This window comes from Opisthorchis viverrini (assembly GCF_000715545.1).
Source record: "Opisthorchis viverrini unplaced genomic scaffold opera_v5_390, whole genome shotgun sequence".
Lineage (NCBI taxonomy): Eukaryota > Metazoa > Platyhelminthes > Trematoda > Opisthorchiida > Opisthorchiidae > Opisthorchis > Opisthorchis viverrini.
The window spans coordinates 441,548-458,491 of record NW_008752046.1 but is presented as its reverse complement, the minus strand read 5'-3'; the positions used below and the strand labels follow the sequence as shown (position 1 = coordinate 458,491).

At 44.9% G+C, this 16,944-nt stretch overlaps 1 protein-coding gene across 1 annotated transcript; it reads left to right on the top strand.

Annotated features, from left to right (window-relative positions):
* Positions 1–986: 986 nt before the first annotated feature.
* Positions 987–16,577, top strand: T265_10632 (hypothetical protein; the record flags this gene model as incomplete). Its single annotated transcript, XM_009177057.1, has 5 exons — positions 987–1,147; positions 2,387–2,711; positions 11,319–11,947; positions 12,822–13,473; positions 16,112–16,577. 5 exons carry the CDS (start codon positions 987–989, stop codon positions 16,346–16,348), a joined length of 2,004 nt encoding a protein of 667 aa, XP_009175321.1.
* Between the last annotated feature and the right edge of the window lie 367 nt (positions 16,578–16,944).

The window sequence follows — 16,944 nt, the reverse complement described above, 5'->3', positions numbered from 1 at the left end:
TGTTCCCATCCTTATAGCTTGAGGAATCATCAACCGATGGTGACAAGAGACTATGGAACCTGAAGGAGGTTTGTTGTCTGCATTCATCAGAAGGTTCTCTAACTCACGACAAGTGTTTGCCTTCCGAACATGCTGTTGTTCACCTCAGCTCTGTTCCAGTCACTTCTCAATGAATTGCGTGACCTTTTGCTATCAATAAACATAATATTAAGCTTATGAAGATTTTGTACGTTGATACAAAATGTTCTATCTTGTCGTGGATAGAAGCTCGCTGTGTGGGTGATCTCGTACCGTTTTGACAGTAACTGCTACCACCCCGAACTCTCACTTGTACAAACTACTCCAAACTCAGTGGATGCATAAAGTTAGCAGTGTACTTGGCGAGTAGATATAAAATGAGGCCAGCGGTACAGTACCTTTCAAAATAGCCCTCTATCAAGTGGTAACAGTTTTGGGCTGTCAGTTACCAAACACAATATGGACGTGTTCCATACGACGAAGCTACGATACTCTCAGGTAGTCTGTAGTCAAGGCGTCGCATCATTGCCATGCCGGGCGGTGGCACTGAGACAGCCAGTAAAGAACTGATGTGCCCTACCAAATTAGGATTAACGTGAACAATCATCAAATCAGAATATCCATCAATCACTCGTGACCAGAATTCTCACCTACTCACTCGCAGTCCTGTAGACCAGTCCGTATCGACCAGTCTTCAACTTAATTGACCGCTTTCGTCGACAGTTTTGCTATCGATTACATTTAGTCTCATTTTCACGGGCGGTTGAACGCGCTTAACCAAATCCTTGAAAGAACGCGAGTTGTTCCTTATATGTGATTGTTCCTCTTGACTAATACGTTACAGATTTATATGTCACCAGAAATCACGTGAAAAGGATGGAATCGGGGGCATATACACTTTAGTAAAATAGAAATCAAAGGAAGCGGGTTGAATGAGAGCTAGGTCAATGGGTCACCGAATCAAGTAAATGACGCCAGTGTCAGACAGGCTTGTGGAACCAGATTCTTCCCAGGCCAGTTCGAATTCAGAGGGCGCACAATTTTCTTCAGAACTCAAATTTGTGGGCCCAGCGGTTGGACTCCAAACCCCTCTGGATCGTACCAGTCCTGATCGGTTCAGAGGCACCCGGTATGTGGTAGTGAACGCTTGCTCTCTGTCAATGACATGACCGGTTTCTGTCAAATGTGACGTAATTGCACCTGAGCCTGGTTTCTTCCAACTACCACTCAAAGACACCCAGTTTCTCTCCGACAAATGCTTTTCTGATGAGTACATGAAATCCGACCTAGTTTCAAATTGCTATGGGAAATCAGTAATTTACCATCCTAGAATTCCTACCTGAACTATTTAGAAGGGGCTTAGAGGCTAGCATTTCGAAATACTTCCGCTTTTGTCAATTTTTCGAGCATGGGAACTACAATTGCCATGACAAACCCTTCGTTTTCTATGGGTTTTCCGAATTAAACAACTTGTGCGTTACTCAAGACGTTTAGTTGCAACTTCGTGGCGTACTGATCAGCTGCTCATATCGGTACACTGATTCCTGGTTAACTGAGACATTCTAATCTGCACAGCTTCGTAGTTCTCAGAGATCACCAGACAGTTTGATTCTTCTCAAGACCAGAAAGCGCTCATCAAATGCTTCCGTTCACAATTCCATCTGGAAGTTAAGATCATGGAAAGGGTGCCCAAGCACATATCTCCATCTTTATTCCAATTAATTCTGCCTCAGCCAAGTTATTTTTGATGCATCGTGGATCTAAATACTTGCACAGAAATGTTGATCGTTTGAGGGCGCTAGACTGAGCCACGTGCCCATAATAAACTCATTTTCCGCGCTTCGTCTTATTCTACTCCCTTCAAGGTAGAGTACTAACCGATTAGCAAAGTACATTGCTTGAATGTCATGTGACGTGAAGCCTTGACAAATCTGTCTACAGTAAGCCAAACCAATCAGACCGGGACTTCAACCTTGATCAACGTTGAGTATGAAGGAGACAGTGTCTTCACCGAGTTAGATGATGAATTGACCACAACAAAGCTTCATGAAAGATGGAGTTTACTCAAACCAAAATAAGATTGGGAAACTCACCGATAGGCTGTGGCATGCAGAAATCATGCCAATATCGAACACTCGCACAGGATTCTAAAAAAATGGACCAGGTCAATGAACCAATGTCGAATAGAACAGTCAGATAATCAGTACGTCAACACAGTCCGCTGTGGCATGATTTAGCCTGATGAGTTGGAGAGATAGGTGTTTCCGAATGAGTAATAATAGACTTCAGCGAATGCTTTTAAACTCCGCTCGGCGTTTGTTGATATCTGGGCAGCGTTCGATTACGTTTCTCATGACATAATTGTCAGATCTGCCAAGGCGTTTGGAGCATCGTCACCTCTAGTTCGATACATCGCACAGTTCTATGAGAATGCTGTAGCAGTTTTCCCCAGTTCCGAGGTTCACTACCACAGACGTGTAAGACAAGTAGATCCATCCTCCCCATTATTATTCATCATAGCGATGGATGAGGTTCTTGGATTGTCGATGCCGCAACTGGGATACCAGTTCCATGACACCCTAGTAGGTAGTTTTGTCTTCGCTGACGACTGGGTCGTGTGTGCAGGAAGTCAGACTCGCCTTAAAGAGAAGTTTGAAGCTGCTGCGGTCGAGTTGGGAAGAGCCGGTATGAAGGTAAACGCCAGAAGGACGAAAGCGATAATGATTTGTGGGGACGAGAAACAGTGGAACGATGTTGCTTCGCCGAGGAACTCATCACTCCTCTGGGTTCCACAGACACCGTAACATATTTGGCAATCCCCTTTACTTTCAAGGGGGAAGGGGTCTCAAACTGCCGGTAGCACCTGCTCAAACTGCTCGATGAGGTTATGCGTGCCCCGTTGAAGCCGCATCAAAGAATGGGAATCACGAGGAACTACCTGATACCAAGGCTGACATATTCGCTCGTGCTCGGCCAAGTTCACTGAAACACGCTCAAAAGATTGGATAACTACATCAAGCAGTATATTTGTGGCTGGTTACATCTACCGAAGAACATCCTAAGCAGCCGGTAAACAACATGGGGCGTTTGGTATCCCAAGTCTGAGTGCAACAATCCCGATGCAGCGGAGAGCGCGTATTTAAAAGGCTCCTTTCTACTCAGTGTCGAGTACTACACAATGTGGTCACCGATTCCGCATTTGGTAAGGTTGTTCGGGTCATTCGATTCCAGTCCAAGGTGCATGCGTAAACACCAAGGAGGTGGTGGCTGCTTGGGGTGATAGTCTGCACAACAGTGTTGACGGTCGCGTTTAACAAGAGTTGGTCGCTCAGGACGAGAGTCAGAAGCGCTCGGTATGGCCATGGTGACCAGACGATCTTATGTTGTGGAAACCCTGGTCAGTCGGAGAGTTTGGTGCATATTTTTCAGTCCTGCTGGATCACGCATGACGTCAGATGTACTCGTCATAATCGGGTTGCAAGGAAACATGAAAAATGTTTCCTTCGACCGGGATACACCGTCTTCGAGGATTTGAGAGCACCTACTTTGACGTCCTTCATCAAACCTGACCTAATTGCTGTTCGGGATCGTTCAAAGTTTCAAACGGCTTAACAGTCGTTACCATGTCAGGCTATGGCTTCGGGGGTCTACAACTCATGTCATATTGATAAGGGATCGGCGTAGATAATGAGTTCGACTGGATCTGTACAGCCAGAACATTCCTGGCTTTTACATCATCTACCTCCTATTCGGGTCCAACGTATCACCAGCAGTCTTAGTTGTTCTAAGCTTTCGCTGTTCCAATTTTCGTTAGTATTCCCACCGTAAACATCCCACGGATGACCTCAGCCAGGTGCGTCCAGTTCAACAAGCCATCGGTTCGTAAAAATGATCAGAGGATTTTTTAACAAAAAAACTAAACTGTTGCTCTGAGACAGTTGACACAACAACCCCCCGTCTCACTCAACCCCGCACTGATGATGTCACCTCGATTGGGGATGAAACGTTGGCAATCAAATTGCCCAACTCAGCGAACAAACCAACAATCAAACAGCGCACCCGAACTACCTATATTCCATAACATTGTCAACCCAGAACATCCCTTATAAAGAAACTTTAGTCGCCTGAGTGAAGTCCCTCCCCCATCCCCCTTTACTCTTTTCTTTACACTAAGACTTCCAAATAAGTCATGGCTGTACGGTAGTGGAGGATCGGTGTTGAACACTGATGTCATGCTGTCAATGATGATGATGATGACGATGAAGATGATGACGATGCTGATGATGACGATGATGATTGATGATGATGATGACGACTGCTCAGTAGTATATGTTGATCGTAGGTGTGCCTAAAGGTTGTTGCTTGCGCATGTAAGACACATTACATATTTCCAAACTGAATGTAAGCAATTCTGCCTTGGAGTGCCACCCGGAGACAGAATCGTCTTCCACAAAGTGGACAGCCTCTCGATTTTCCACGTTTTGGCGCCGCATCCGCTGTCAAAAGCAGCAGGACTGATGATTTCCGGGCGAGTTGTTTGTGAACAGCAGAGACAATTTGGGACCAACATAGAACACTGCATGATGTGTAATTCGAACAGAATGTTCTCCACCCATATGTAAGGAGCGAATTCATTGAGGTTACGCTCCAGTCGGTGAAGCAAGGCCCAGCATGCTGTGTGGTTTTATGATTTCTGAAAAGGCCAACTAAGATGAAAAAACAGGGTATACAACGTCCAATCCAACAGCCATATACGGTGAGTTCGTTCGTTCCACCCGGAGACAGAATCGTCTTCCACAAAGTGGACAGCCTCTCGATTTTCCACGTTTTGGCGCCGCATCCGCTGTCAAAAGCAGCAGGACTGATGATTTCCGGGCGAGTTGTTTGTGAACAGCAGAGACAATTTGGGACCAACATAGAACACTGCATGATGTGTAATTCGAACAGAATGTTCTCCACCCATATGTAAGGAGCGAATTCATTGAGGTTACGCTCCAGTCGGTGAAGCAAGGCCCAGCATGCTGTGTGGTTTTATGATTTCTGAAAAGGCCAACTAAGATGAAAAAACAGGGTATACAACGTCCAATCCAACAGCCATATACGGTGAGTTTCGTTCGTTACCTCCGGGATACAAAAAGACCGTAGTACTCCAAAATAGGATCTTTGTCCACCTGTGTAAATAAAAGATGATACTACTTATAAGGTTGATAAAAACTTCTGGATAGTCCACTACCTGCTTCACCTTGCTCGAAGCTCATCAGCTAGGCGTAGTCCGTGAATAACGATCAATCCCACCCCCTACATGAACACGAAATTATGCTTGCTTAGAGTTGCAAATTCACTTGCAAGTTAGGTTGATGTAAACAGGAAACTCACCCTATCTCATCTCAATCTCACAATTATAACGGGCTTCGAATGACTGCACAGCTTCATGGGGTATCGTGGTGCTGAACTCTCTGACTGACTAGTATTCTAAACCTACCAGCCGTCTGGAGCAGAATGGAAACTGAATCGGGCAGGAGCTCCCTGAATGAACAATGTCCAAATAAAATAGATTTGAGTCGATTCCAGCCTACACGAACCAAACGCTAGGATCCAGAATACAGGGGTTGGAAAGGTTACAGGGACCTATGCGAGATAGAAGGCCATATGAGGATGTACATGACGCGGATAGACATAAATGAGAAAGTGTAGTGCCGTTCAGAGAAGGTAATCAAACAGAGGGGCACTTGGCTGGCATCGCATGCAACGTGTGAACACAAAGGAGTGACAACCGGTCGTGCTTAGAGGGTGAGGAACAGAGATCCGTGTGGAACAGTCACCAGACATCAACACGCACACACAATTGTTGTGTACGAGTCTAAGTGGATTTGGCTACCTGCACCAAGATGGCCTCACATTTCGGCTGCAACGGCACTCGGTATTCTTAAACAAAGTGCAGACGTACTCAGCTTAGATACAGTTGAATTGCACTGTAACATGAAATTGACTTATGGAGGGGATAAAGCTCTAAGTTTCCGCAAAGATCTCTGATGCATCAAACAACCCCTGGATGTATGTAACTCATGAGCAGACATGTTCAAACGCACGCATTATATCGCTCAACTGACAACTGAAGTGTTCGAAGCAGCACAGTGAAACGGCAGCTCAGAAATTTCTCACGAATATCGCACCACCCCTTCTTCTGTTCACCTGCGGTCTTATTTAATCGGATTTACGTCGGACACATGGCCTTCGAGTGGATGCACATTCGGCTCAGCGTGACTCCCGTTTGGCATTATCCAACGCGTGCGGGTGACCGTCGGCGTAGTTCGATGGACCCGGATGCCCGTCCACCAAACAGGCCCAGAAATTTTCCGCACTGTGACACTGAGCGTATTTTTCCGTCTATAAAATGCAACTGGGTCTATCGTGGCAAGCCTGAGCTCTCTGGGTCCCATCAGTGAATCTGCCTCAACAACAGATTGTTATGCAAGGAGGCTGAACACTCAGACACTGAGTGAAAGTTCCAAATGCACAAGGATTCTAATTGGAAAAACGATTTCGCCTTATCACCGGAAGTGTAATGATGCTCCACTCTTCAATTATCACTGAACAGTTAATAATCATGAGGTCACCGCACTTGAAATACAGTGCGGGGAGAAACGGTGGCGTTACCTGTGATCTCCAGACTCAACAATGCTAGGTTCTTCGTTTTGATATATTCTGGCTCATTCGACAAAAATCTGGGTGTATTCAATGCGCTACGTCACCGAATTCCACAATGTTTCCTTCATTAAACAGAGAATAGAATGTAAGTAAACGTACCATACTACTCATAAGGTTGCTGATTGCCCATGACCATAGGATAAAGCTCTAAGTTTCCGCAAAGATCTCTGATGCATCAAACAACCCCTGGATGTATGTAACTCATGAGCAGACATGTTCAAACGCACGCATTATATCGCTCAACTGACAACTGAAGTGTTCGAAGCAGCACAGTGAAACGGCAGCTCAGAAATTTCTCACGAATATCGCACCACCCCTTCTTCTGTTCACCTGCGGTCTTATTTAATCGGATTTACGTCGGACACATGGCCTTCGAGTGGATGCACATTCGGCTCAGCGTGACTCCCGTTTGGCATTATCCAACGCGTGCGGGTGACCGTCGGCGTAGTTCGATGGACCCGGATGCCCGTCCACCAAACAGGCCCAGAAATTTTCCGCACTGTGACACTGAGCGTATTTTTCCGTCTATAAAATGCAACTGGGTCTATCGTGGCAAGCCTGAGCTCTCTGGGTCCCATCAGTGAATCTGCCTCAACAACAGATTGTTATGCAAGGAGGCTGAACACTCAGACACTGAGTGAAAGTTCCAAATGCACAAGGATTCTAATTGGAAAAACGATTTCGCCTTATCACCGGAAGTGTAATGATGCTCCACTCTTCAATTATCACTGAACAGTTAATAATCATGAGGTCACCGCACTTGAAATACAGTGCGGGGAGAAACGGTGGCGTTACCTGTGATCTCCAGACTCAACAATGCTAGGTTCTTCGTTTTGATATATTCTGGCTCATTCGACAAAAATCTGGGTGTATTCAATGCGCTACGTCACCGAATTCCACAATGTTTCCTTCATTAAACAGAGAATAGAATGTAAGTAAACGCACCATACTACTCATAAGGTTGCTGATTGCCCATGACCATATTCGCCCTTCTTGAGACTCCTCAGGTAGGCGCAGTCCCCAAGTTTTCATCAAACTCACGTTCTACTTGAACCCAAATTGCACGAACTTAGCGAAATACACTCATTTGCAAACAGATTTTGTTTTTTTTTTAAACGATAGATTCAGTCGGGTTCCAGATGGGTCTCTCACAGAAACCAAGTTTGTCTGCAAATGGGTGTACTTCTCTAGAATGTCAATGGCTTACACTTTAATGACAGATATAGGAATTATTTGAACTTCAACTCTTTCTGAGTTACACGTTTTCGGATATTCTATTTGGACAGCTTTTAGCTTGTGATGTTCGCTCACTACTCGTCCGAGATTTAGGACTACCGATTAAATCGAACTTTCTGTGATTCTGAATGACATGTAAACCACTTTAAAAATCCCTCGTTATCAAAATGAATCTCGATGGCAGCTGTTTCAGTCTAGCTGCCATTTTTAGCATACTGTTTTACTGACTTCAGTTTCCTTGTCTCCCTTTCCATCAAATGTTCATACTGACTGACCACAATCGATATTAACCCATGCGGTGGATCGAATATGCCAGACTTCGTTGGTTGAAATCGAATAGCTGCAGTTAGTTGAACGATGTTCAGATCAATACCTCGTGACCGGTTTGTTGTGACCTCTGAGCGGTCGGTCAGAAAGCATTTCACATCACTCACTTGCCTACTTGTTGCGTTCCGAGAACTGGTGATCAAATCTAGCCATGTCTGAGAAAACTGTCATTGAATTAGATGAAACAGCACCGCCAATCCCCGTAAGTATCGTTTTTTTACTATGCCAGCTTCAATATGCTTCTTGACTTGCTTTCATTGTTATACGTAGAACTGGCAGTCTTGCCTACGGGCTGTACCACCCCCCAATTAGTTTGTGGTCTTTTGTATGGATGTTATCTACCGCGTCTGGGGACACAAAAAGTAACCTAACCTCCGCTGAGGAAAGTAGCGCTATTCATGTATTCATCCGCTCGTTCAATAATACATTCATTCATTCATTCATTCATTCATTCATCCATTCATTCATTCATTCATTCATTTATCCACTGCTTCGTGACGTTCATTCAACCGTCATTTAACACTAAAATTAGGACTAATAGAATACGCGTACCGAAGCGCCTCATGACAAATGAATACTTCCTTGTCACGCAGTCTTTGGTTAGCGCAGAACAATTGATCTTTGAAGCGTTAAGGAAACTCCTAAAGGTAACATGCGATCCTTGAATGTTTTTACAACTCAGAGTACAGTTTGCTTGTCAGTTCGGTGGTGTAAAATATAGGTCCCGAGGCATTTGGACCATGGTGAGGTATTGCTTACCGACAAGTGTCGCCATTGGAAACATGGCTCCTCGGGCTTCCGGAGATGAATTCACCACCATCTGTTGAAATTCATGCTTATGTACGTCGGATGGGTGTGCTTACCTTGTAGATAGAATTCTGTCATTAGTGTCCCGCTAAGTGCTGCCTGTCGCGCGGCTTTGTCGCCGATGTAGAATTGATCACTTCGTTGCGTAATTATTTGAAACCGGCTTCACATACTCAGACACAAGTATGCGTTATTTTAGCAGGTTTAGTGACTAAATTTTCAATTTAGGCATCGGAATTTCGCACTCTGTCTCAGAGGACCTGAGATGCAGTCAAACTGTACATTAGATGTTTTAGGAAATGGCACTTGGTCTCAATTCAGGGCTTTAGCCGCCACTATAGGTTGAAGGTGAGTCTAATGAAAGTTTAAATTGTGAAACTCATTGGAAAAGTCAATGGATTGCTTGTCCAGTTGCCTTCAGGTAGTAGCATTACTTAGTTTCAAAGCTGGTTCGGGGCAATATGGCTCAGGTGCGAGCTGGTTCAGTGGTTAGAGCGCGAATTTATTGACCGGAAGGTTCGTGCTTCGACTTCCTTTGTCTAGGCTTGAGCAACTTGGCAGCCTCCCAACCCTCGTGTTTCTTTTGGGTGACATGACAACTAGGCACGAAAAGGGCTTTACAGTTAGACGATTTTTTTCATTCAACACCATGACCATAATGATTAGTATTTCTGCAAGATGGAATTCCACAACTGACAGTATGCAGGTTTTTCAATGGAGATTTAACCCCCCAAGTGAAGCCAGTATATGCTGAAAAACTGGGAGGCAATGCGCAGCTGTTTTATCCTTATTGAGAATCATGGGTTGTGAACATCTCACGAAATTTTAGCGAGCTTCGAACCCGTGACCTCCCGGCTAGTAATCTGAACAGCTAACCGAGTGGCCGATCAACAATATGGTTGCCTCACACTTAAACGTGATATAGTGTCACCCATTTTTCAATCGCGGAATCCAAAACACTTCTTGACCGGCTCCTCGAGTGAAGGTTCAAGGGTCGTGTGAATTATTCCTCCTCTGAAATACTTGCAAATTATTGATAGTATGAGGCCATCTTGAGATGTTCAAACTGAAACGACCGGGAGCACTATGGATCTGTTTATTCCTTGTTTAGAATAGTCAACAGTGCGCAGCTTACGAATCTCAGAAGGTGTGAGCCGACACAGACAAGGTAAACAACATAGACTTACGTCACTTGTAGGATAAAACTTGTTCAGAATATTTAAATGTGCCAACACCTACGAGAAAATTAGAGTATTCTCTGGTAAACTGTAAGCCACTTCAGGAAAAATTGATCGCTCAAGATGTCTTCCGTGCAAGGGACAATTTGCTAGATTTCACAACTTTTGAATACCCGTGATTCTTGTGTCATACGCATTTTTAATAAGATTTTTCATCGACACCGTTAAACTATGCGTTGCGAAACCCCTAAGCCGTGTCATCGTTGTATACGAGAAGCACTCTTATTTAAGTGTCAGGCTGTTGAAGTAATATCTGCGCTACACAGGTATTGTGAGCTATAAATCTTGCGTGTTTGTCTCATGTTACAGCTGTCTGGAGTCTGTTCTGGCCTACATGACTAAACGAACAAGCCAAAGTCGATAATGGCTTCGATTTGCGTCTTTTGAATTTTTGACATGTCTTACTGTAGCCCTCTATCTAATCACGAGACGTTCCGCAGCAAGGTTGCATTGGCTGGTAAGCCTGGTGGTGGTCCTGGAAGGGGGAAAAGTGGTAGTAGGCTGTCCAAGGTTCTCAGCGACCTTATGCATAGTACTAAAAGAGTGCATCTTTGTCTCCAAGGGGAGTAAATGAGCTACTTAGTGAACCACAAGTTCTGACTGCTTCTGATAGGAGTGAAGAAACAGTGAAGGGTGCCTGTAGTGGCAAGTAATCTTACTATCCCTGTAGACGTTTGCTCTTAGGACTAGAATCCTGGATCTCTGTTACAGCAGATATGACAGGTTAAACAGTGCGATTTCTTCACGACATCATGTTCATTTTTATCGAGTGAACTAACATATCGGAACTTGGAAAATTCTGTATTGTTCGTATCGTAAAATAGGGCGTTTGGAAAGTGATCTGAACGTCATGCAAGCGTGAAATACGCCGTAATCCTGAGCGTAACATTCATAACCCTTCAGCTTTACATGATTGGCAACTAATTGTGTGGACTAGTAAGCGCTATGACAAGATCCATATTATTTCTTTTTTGGGAAAAACAGAATATAAGCCCAATCGGATGCAGCTCTACCGGAGAGTTCAGTTCCAATGTAACGCAAAATACCCCCCGATCCCCTAATTCTCATTCTGCTGACGATGTCACGACATCCCTTGCCAGTGACCTTTCTAAGGAACTGCTCAAGATTGTCGCCACCCTGATTGCACTCAAATTACCGGGTGCCAGATCGCCTCGGTGTGAGCCTCTGTCACCCGGCTCATCAATTCAAATGATCACTAGCCCGACAACTGTGGAAAAGAAAATTCTGGCTCCTGATTTCGAGAATGCAACTAAATCAACGGTGAGTGCCCGCAACATCGCTCCAAGATTTCCAACGTTACCACCAACCAATTCAAATGGACCATGGATTCGCCTGGTTACGCAAGGACAAGGGACGCTGGTTCACCTCGGGCAACTGGTTGGCATACTCGATGATCATTCGGCATTTCTGTTGCAGCGTGTTGTCAGTTTCAACCCAAAACGCGTGCAGTTGCATATCCTGGCCAGCTTGAAACCAGCAGATATCATGGTGCTGACCCAACCTAAAACGCAGCAAGCTGGGTCTAGATTTCGGGGTCTGAATCTAATGTCGCAGAGGATCACCACAGAAGACAGTCTCGTGTCGGAACAGAGGTGAGTCAAATCGAACTACGAAAACCGGATAAAATATCAGCTGGTGGGTTCAGCTCTAGCACCCTTCCGGTGTCTAGCTGACATGCCACCAGAAGGAAGCACGAGGGATGGGATATTGCCAGGTTGTCCAAGCCTAGACAAGGGAAGTTGAGGGGCAGAGGTCGGGTTCGAACCACGAACCTTCCGATCAGTGAATTTACGCTCTAACCAATTGGGCCATCTTGCCCAGCTGCCTTTGAGGCATTGCACGTTTTTCATGCCAAGACCAAATTAACAGTGATGCAGTGCACCGACAAGGCCAGCAAACAAAGTGCTTGCCTACTTGATGGTCGTAAACAGCTAGGTCCTTCCGGTTGTTGTTCACACTTTAAGTTACCAGTTCCCCATCAGCACCACAACCACCTAAAGTCTGCTGTGACTGAAACAGACGAAGGGTGGCTCGATGGTTAAAAATCGGCTTCAGGCGATGTCGGGACACCAGAGAGTTACCCAAATAACGGCTGTCTTTCATGGGGCTAGTGTATTCAACGGCCCAGCTCTGCTTTTTCATCCTCTCCTCATCTCGCAGCATCGACGTTCTGAGGTTGAACAATTGAGCCAACGTACATCCATACAAGGTTCACAGCTGAATGAGCATTTTCACCACACTCCATATCAGCATTTTAAATTAGCACACCAGCTGTATTTGGCTGAATTTTCAAGGCACCAAATGACCTTATTCCCTAAATTTGTTAGCTCTGAACTCGGAAGATACATCTGTCTGCACCCGACGTAATTGCATTCGTCTCGAATAATAATGTATAAAAGACTGTGTTTGTTTGCATTAAGCGGACGAAACAATTTCTAATCTGGATTGCTTGTTTCCGATTCATAGGTACGAGCTACCCACGAGCTCGCGGGAGCGGGATTCTACCGATCCTAGCCCAACAATACGACACGGGCCGGTACTAACCACCTCCGGTTTGGTTTTGATCCGCGCTGACCAAGTTCGGGAACTCGGAATCATCCCAGAACAGGGTATGGCAGAAAACGATATTCCACCATGGTTGTTCCAGTCTGAATGGTCGGGAGAAGGTTCTTCGACCCAGGCGCATCGCGGCACATCAGAAACTCAGGAACGCAATCGATCGGATGACGGCGATGTGCCCAAAAATGGAAACCCCTCAAAGGTTGTTGAACTCTTGTGTACTAATCCTCAAACCGATGATGCCAACTCTCCTGTTGTGGAAGATCGGAATCTCAGTACTCCAGCAAAAAAGCCTTCCCAGAATTCCAAAACCTGCTCGACTGATATACTCAGTTCTTCTCCCAAAGATGTCCGAAAGGAAGATGGTTGCTCATCGCACGCGAATGTTTCAGAACAAAAAGAAGAAGGGGATCATAAGAAATCTAACGCTGCCGGCCCATCTACCAGCGGTACTCAGAACGCTAAGGAAGGAAATCCAGGGCAGAAAAGAGGAAAATACAATCGCTATCCCAACAACAGAGGCCGTACTCGCTCTAAACGATCAGTTTCACGTTCAAAAGTGAGTCGATATCCACTCTTCATACCACTTTTCCTTATCTTACATAGCCGAATGTCTGCCAGATGATTGCAACCTATTGGACGGAACCATTGAAATTTTGTCCCAAAATATCTCTTAACTAAACCAGAATATCTCATAACTGGATGCTTCACTTCCTGTCAAAGGCATCCGCGCACCCTCGAACTATTTTCTGCCGATATCCACTGAAATTCCTACTTGTCAGTTAGTCGAAATATTTTTAGTGCGGGTGCGTTTACTGGTGAGTGATCAGCTAATCGTTCATTTGTCCGCCCAACTTGGCAATTGGCCAGTAAACGTGCTGTTTCCAGTCAAGGAAACGTCGTCAGCACGCTCTTGTCTGTGTTTATATAGTTTTTGAAGAGTAGTTGTTATTCTTTTGCATGATTGGCTAATTGATGTGTACTTCTCCTGTAGTCTTACTGGCCCGTTTGCGGGTTGTACTGTGTTATGGTGGTCTCTGTCTGTGTTTATATAGTTTTTGAAGAGTAATTGTTATTCTTTTGCATGATTGGCCAATTGATGTGTACTTCTTCTGTAGTCTTACTGGCCCGTTTTCGAGTTGTGCTGCGTTATGGTGGTTAGTTTATTCAGAAGGGCTTGCACTTGGCCTTCGTCTTTGGAGATGAGGACGACGTCGTCTTCGTGCTGTTGCTACCATTATTAGTATTAGCGTTACTAAGATCAGCTCCGTTACAGGGAACTCCTTCACAAAACAATGGTAAAATATAAGCCAGTCATCCGGATAGTCCACAACGGTGCTCCCGTCAGCCAAGAACAAATGTGTGATCCCTTCGAGAACAGACCACCTCAGAAACAGCCTAAATAGATCACCTTCTTTGGAGGTTAATGTGCGTATAGCTTACAGCCCCCAGATCCGTTCGGCTGGAACTCTTGGTTTTGACGAATGAACTGGCCACTATACATTTCTGAACGATGCACCTGTTGGTCAGCGTAATTCCCACCAAAGTCGTTTTGCTCAAGAACAATATCAGTAGTCAACCCGAGAGGCGTAAACCATCGCCTGCCAAATATTCGCATGTTTTATTTCAAACGGTTATGACCTCAGACATTGCACTGACGAGGATTTCTGTGAAAAAAAGTCCATATAAGGGGACAAATGTCGACCGGTAATCATTCACGATTGGTATTACGAACAAGTACATGAGTTATTGAGAATTGAGTTATTGATGAAGCTAACTGACTGATAAAGGAAACTACTTACAAGGTTGCTGAGAACTCTTCGACAGCCCACCACCGGTTTTGCCTTTCTCGGGGCCCACCACGTAGGCGCAGTCCCCGAGTTTTCGTGAACCTTATGTTATACGTGAACCCGAATTGGAATGCTTTCGAGAAATACACTCATTTGCAAATCAATTTGGTTTTCATAAGAGACTCAAATGAATCTTTCGTTTATGATGTTCTGCAACTGAATGAAAATATACTGCGATATCTCAAATATCGTGCCAACTGAAACATGAGGCGGCCTGTGTGCAGCACATTCAGTTGTAGAATATCATAAACGAGAGATTCGGTTGAGTCTCTGCATGTTGTGTTTCAAGTGGCTATGACCTCAGGGATTGCACTGACGATCGGCTGTCGACTGAATGGTCGCTCGCGGGAGTATTGCGTTAGAAACTGATGCCACTGAACGAAACTGATCACGAGTCGAAACAGCTACCATCAGATAAAGGTATGGAGCCAAGCGGCTGGCACGGTATGGGTTCTGCTGGGTTGGGTTGTGTTGAAATGAACAAACTGCCAGAGGCGCAGTTTCGACGATCAAGTGAACCTCTGATGACTGCGCCATGATATATGGAAGTTGGGGTGTGACCATCGCAGGTGACTTGACAGGGCAACAAGTTTGACTGACTGTGGAATGGTTGTGAAAACAGACGCATCGATTGCTACAGTAGTTTATGGCATATTGTGATCACCAAAATGTGGATCTGCCAGTTGGGCTCCTGAAATCTCCACCCTTAAGTTTGTAATGGATTTACTAAGAAGCTGGTGTATAAAGTTACTTCACTTGGAGGGAAGACGTTGAAGAGGATCGAACTCCGAATTGGATCAATATTTCAGTGTTCTAACGTGAGACTATGATGGTAAAAGGATAGCTTGATCACTCTGGTGTTTGGTTTTCTTTGGAGGGATGGTAAACTATCTTGCTGCTAAAGGAAAAAGTTGATTTGTTGAGTCCTCTCCTCTTTTTAATCTCATTTTTTGGTAGCCATTTTCACCTAAAATACACGCAATCCACCTAAAGGACTCACAGCAGTTCCCTTGGCAGTGCTCTCACAAAGTTCGTCTTCCAGTCAACTGTTGTCTCAGTTGGTTTAATGTAGCAAACCTCCATTGGGGGGGGGGGCTGAATGATCAAGCAGCCTGTTTTTTAGCCCCAAAGTTAATGTTCTGTAGTTCCAAAAGTCTGCATACTTGAAACGTCTCGTACCTTCGAAAAAAATACTTACAGCAACCAGGCATTCATATGGTCTGAATACACTCCAACTTCTCTTTATGGTATCAAGCCAGTACGCACAAATTCAACTGTCACTACCGATCAGATGAAGATGTTCTTACTGCTGAAGCATACCTTATATTATAGTACCGTCTTTTACAGGCTAAATTCCGAAAACAGGCCACGCCGCCGCTACTCGGTGGAACTATAAGCTACCCACAGGCCTGGGCTCCCATACCCGTCAACTATGATCAGGCCATCGCTTCGGTTAAGTACCCTACTTTCGCGGTGGTGAATCGACGTGGTCAAGCCAAGCGTCAGGCGTTTGCTTTCGGCGTCCAAAGGAGAATCCGATCACGACCAGTACCCAAGACCACTTCACGTTCACGTCCCGTATAATCCGTTCATTGATCCGTTTACCTAGACAGAGGTTTATCTCTATGCTTGAGTATACTGTTGTCAGTTGAATTGTGCTTACTTGCAGATCAGCTATTCAGATCTATTAAAACCCTTTATCTGTTATAGTTTAATTCTCGCCTTCTCTATCTCATCGTTCAGCAGATATCCATTGCCCAATTGTGCTTTACATGTCAGTATTTTGAGACGTGATGTAATAAAAGGATTTTTCCTAATAACTGTTTTGTCTAAAAAGGTATAACCGACCGTGTCGTATTTAGAACTTGCTCACAGCGAAGCCAACTTCAATGTGAGATTATCGTCTCTATCTAGAAAGGATTCGCGACGAAAGCTTTGTGACTGATGGCAGTCAGATCGCCTCCAAGCGTCGACTCGAACGTTTCGAGGAAGTATTACGAAGCTGTGCTCAAGAGTCTTACAGCGCCCTGATAGAATTTTACTGTGGCGTTTGTGAAACTTCACTGAGACGCTAGTAGGAGGCCAACAGAGACTCTATTAGTGGACGGAAACTTGAACCTCTAAAGGAATCGATCTAAGGGGGGGATAGTCTCCACATACTCAGTACCTGCGAGAAAACG